Source organism: Manacus vitellinus, unplaced genomic scaffold (genome assembly GCF_001715985.3).
Source record: "Manacus vitellinus isolate BGI_N305 unplaced genomic scaffold, ASM171598v3 scaffold_14_pilon, whole genome shotgun sequence".
NCBI classification, from domain to species: domain Eukaryota; kingdom Metazoa; phylum Chordata; class Aves; order Passeriformes; family Pipridae; genus Manacus; species Manacus vitellinus.
Window position 1 is genome coordinate 9408790 of NW_021939063.1, and position 3860 is coordinate 9412649.

Genomic DNA, 3860 nt, shown 5'->3' on the forward strand with positions numbered 1-3860 from the left:
GCACTGCCCGCTCACTGCATCACACAGCTGGGAGACCGAGCCCTCCGGGGAGCAGATGCAGGCTGTGGGGCGGCACGGCTCCAGTCAGGCACAGGGATGCAGGGACATAGGAATGGACAGACAGACAGGCAGGGGACCAGCACCCACCCCAAGGACTGTGGCACAGAAGGGCTCATGTGGACACACAGGTCCACAAGAACATGAGTGGACAGACAACCAAGTGAGTGCCAGGCAGGACAGCATCCACAGGGGGCTCAGGTGGATGGATGGATGGATGGATGGGTGGATGGATGGATGGAGGGGGGAACTGGGATGGGCTGCAGGACAACAGAGCTGAGATGGACACATGCATGGATGGACAGATGTACAGACAAGTGAACAAGGCAGCGAACAGAGAACTGATGGCTGGACAGAGACAGACAGGAGGGACAGGGATCCCTGGCAGACGCAGATCCCACCACTTACGGCTGCATCCCTGGGGCCCGAAGCCGTAGCTGCCTGGGGCACAGCGGTCGCAGCGTCGGCCGATGACATGGGGCTTGCACTCACACTGCCCACCCTGGACCTGGCACTCGCTGCTGCGGGAGCCCTGTGGGTCGCACTGGCAGGCTGCAGGAGCAGGACCAGTATGGGGCCAGGGCTGCCCTCTCCACACCTGCCCACACCTGCCTGCACTCTGCCTGCACCTTCCCACACCTACCAATGCCCTGTCACTGCTCTCCTGCCCACCCTGCCATGGGCATGGCCACATCCTGACCCACTGCCCCGGGCAGGGCTCCACCTTGCCCACTCCTTGGTCCCATCCCCGCAGGGTCCCCACTCACGCAGTGCCCCGCCGTGCATCAGGGCTGAGACGCTGCAGACCAGGCGGGCGCAGGCCTGGGCCAAGGGGTGTGGGGGGGCCATGTGAAACACCTCCAGGCACCGGTACCGCTCCAGCTCCTCCTGGCGCGCTGCTGCCTCCGCCCCGTGGAAACCCGGCAACTCCAACACCCGTGGCAGGAGCACCAACTGCGGGAAGGGGAGAGGAGAGGGGGCTGGGGGGCACAGAAAGCCCCCACTGCGGGACCTGGCCCCTGTCACCAAGATGGATTCATCTGCCCCAGGACAGCCCTGATCCTGCTGGCAGCTCAACCACTCAGCTCCATCAACAGTTGAAGTTCCGCTGACATCCCCAAACCCAATGATACTCCCATACTAATTCCTATCCCCAAAGACTTCCTTATACCCTTCCACACTGACATCTCTGTGCCAACTCCAACTCTATCAAAATCCCAGTCTCATTGGTATCCCCTTCTCCATCAGCATCCCCATCCCATTCCATCCCATCTCATCCCATCCCATTCCATCCTCATTCTACCTCATCCCCATCCCCATCCCATGTACATCTCCAGAGCGGGGTCACTGCCCACCCCAGCCTGTGGTCCCCCATCTCTGCCAAGCCCCAGGCATGGGGTGCAGTGGGACCCCCCTCACCGAGTCAATGAGGATGAAGGCGCCAGGGTGGCGCTGGGTGACACCAGCCCGCTGAAGCCGCATGGTCACTTCATAGGGGGTGCTGGGCTCGAAGCAGAAGGGTCGGGACAGCAGCACGTACCTGTACAGAGTCAGGTGTCAGGGCATGGGCACAGCGGGGCCATGGGGACAGCAAGGGGACAGCAGCAGGACCTAACTGCCTTCCTTGTCCCTGTCCCCATCCCTCACCTGTGTGGTAGGATTGTCCCTGTTTCCATCCCATCCCCATCCCTCAGTTCTGGGAGTGTGGTAGGGCTGTCCTTGTCCCTGTCCTGTCCCAATCTTTGTCCCCACCTCCATCCCACCCCATCCCATCCCGTCCCACCTCTGGCTGTGGGGCAGGCTCTCATGGTACACCTGCTCGGAGGGCAGCAGGTTCCCGCAGCGAGGGCTGGTGGGCAGCACCCGGGAGCTGACACTGACCACGACCTCCCAGTCCTCAGCTGACTGTGGCGACAGGTGAGGCAGCGTCAGGGCTGTGCCGTGTCGTGCCGGGCCGTACACACCGTGGCCGCAGCTGTGGCCGTGCTCACCTCAGGCTCGTAGCGGATGAGCAGCTCGTAGTCCATGGGGTAGGGCACGTTGTCCATGAGGAAGGTCAGGCCAGCCCCGTCCCGCACCCGGGCGAACCCCAAGCCTGTCCATGTCACCATGTGCCCAGCACCGTCCCGCACCACCTCCTCCACGTCCGGCTGGGCAGGGCACCGGCACAGCTTGGCCCAGGCTCTGCCCCCAGACTGCCCCTGCCCCACAGTGCCCGGCTGTGCCCTCTCCCACCACCCCAGGGCTCACCTTGGGGGGCTGCTGGCGGCTGCGGCGCAAGGGGGTGCGGAGCTGGGGGGCACGGGGGGAGCTGCGCTGGTGCTGTGAGCGTCCCTTCCGCCCCCCTGACTCCCTAGTGTTGTACTCCAGACAGTCCTGAGGCACCTCTGCCCGGATGGCACCCTGCAGGGACGGGGTCAGGGGATGGTGGCCATGCACAGGGACAGCCATGCACAAGGATAGCCATGCACAGGGCATGGTGACAGCCACATGCATGACAGGGTGACAGCCATGCATGGAGCATGGATGACAGCCATGCATGGAGCATGGTGCACAGTGACAGCCATGCACAAGCACAGGGACCCCCAAGGAGACTCACCGGGAGCTGGGGGTGGCTGTGGCCATGGCCGGTGGCTTGCTCAGCCTCATAGGTGTAGTGATCGAGGGGGGCGCAGAAGAAGCCGGGTTGTACCTGGTCACACTGCCGCCCCATGATGTGGGGACGGCAGGGACAAGCCCCGTCCTCCATGGAGCACCTGGGGGCAACCATCCTGTCCCTCCATCTGTCCTCCTGTCTGGCTTTGTCCTCATCCGTCCCTCCATCTCTGGGGATGGAGATCCCTCCCTCCCTTACTCCATACCAGTCCCCTCTATCTTCCCAGCCCTGTCCCCATCCCTCCCCCCCATGTGTCACTCCCAGCCCTGTCCCCACTCCCATCCCATTCCATGCCCCTCCAGGTGCTGTGCTAGGCCCCACCGGTTGCTGTAGGCTCCCCCGAAGTCACAGGCGCAGGGCCGGCATCCCCCCAGGTCGTAGCTCAGGCCCCAGAACTCAGGCTGCAGTGAGGAGGGACATGTAGGGATGTGTGGGGCCAGCCCAGCCCTGGGGGTAGCCATGGGGCTGGGGAGAGTCAGGGGCATGGTGCATGGTGTGGGACAGGCTGGGGCACTCACCACGCACTGGCTGCAGGAGCGCCCGGCCACGAAGCGTTTGCAGTAGCAATCCCCACTGATGGGGTCACACGGGGAGCTGCCCATCACCGTGCCCCGCGGGTCACACCGGCACGCTGCCCCCCACACATGCACGTGCATATGTGGGAGGCTGCCATGTGGGACCACAGCCCATGGGCTTCATGGCCGTCCTTCCCCATCCCATGTCCTTTCATCCCTCACCCCTCCATCCCCATCTCTCTGTCCCCATTCCTCCATCCTCAGTCCTTCCATTCCCATCCCTCCATCACACATCCCTCCATTTCCATGTCTCTATCCCAGATCCTTCCATCCCCATCCCTCCATCACCATCCCTTCACCTCCATCCCTCCATCTCCCTCCCTCCATCCTCATCCAACCCATCCCCATTTCTCAATCACCACCCCTTCATCCCCCATTTCTGCCTCCTCAAGCCTTCATCCACACCCCTCCATCATCCCTCCACCCCCATCCCTCCACCCCACATCCTCCCACATCCATCCCTGGGTCCCAGCTCACGCTGGCAGCCCAGTGGGTCTCCGTGGCTGAGGCCGTAGGCGCCGTGTCGGCAGCGGTCACAGCGGGGACCGGCCACGTTCTCCTTGCAGCGGCAC

The 3860-nt window shown here is 63.8% G+C and overlaps 1 protein-coding gene across 1 annotated transcript in view; it reads right to left on the reverse strand.

Annotated features, from left to right (window-relative positions):
• The window catches only part of LOC103764477 (laminin subunit beta-2), a 21463-nt gene that overhangs the window by 5603 nt on the left and 12000 nt on the right, over positions 1-3860 (reverse strand). The window contains exons 10-19 of the mRNA XM_029958328.1: positions 3766-3859; positions 3232-3344; positions 3035-3114; positions 2657-2813; positions 2308-2460; positions 2049-2207; positions 1841-1962; positions 1477-1597; positions 825-1011; positions 466-609 (exon numbers count right to left, since the gene is read on the reverse strand). Of these exons, the coding sequence (XP_029814188.1) occupies positions 466-609; positions 825-1011; positions 1477-1597; positions 1841-1962; positions 2049-2207; positions 2308-2460; positions 2657-2813; positions 3035-3114; positions 3232-3344; positions 3766-3859 (1330 nt within the window). The remainder of the gene's footprint in view (positions 1-465; positions 610-824; positions 1012-1476; positions 1598-1840; positions 1963-2048; positions 2208-2307; positions 2461-2656; positions 2814-3034; positions 3115-3231; positions 3345-3765; position 3860) is intronic.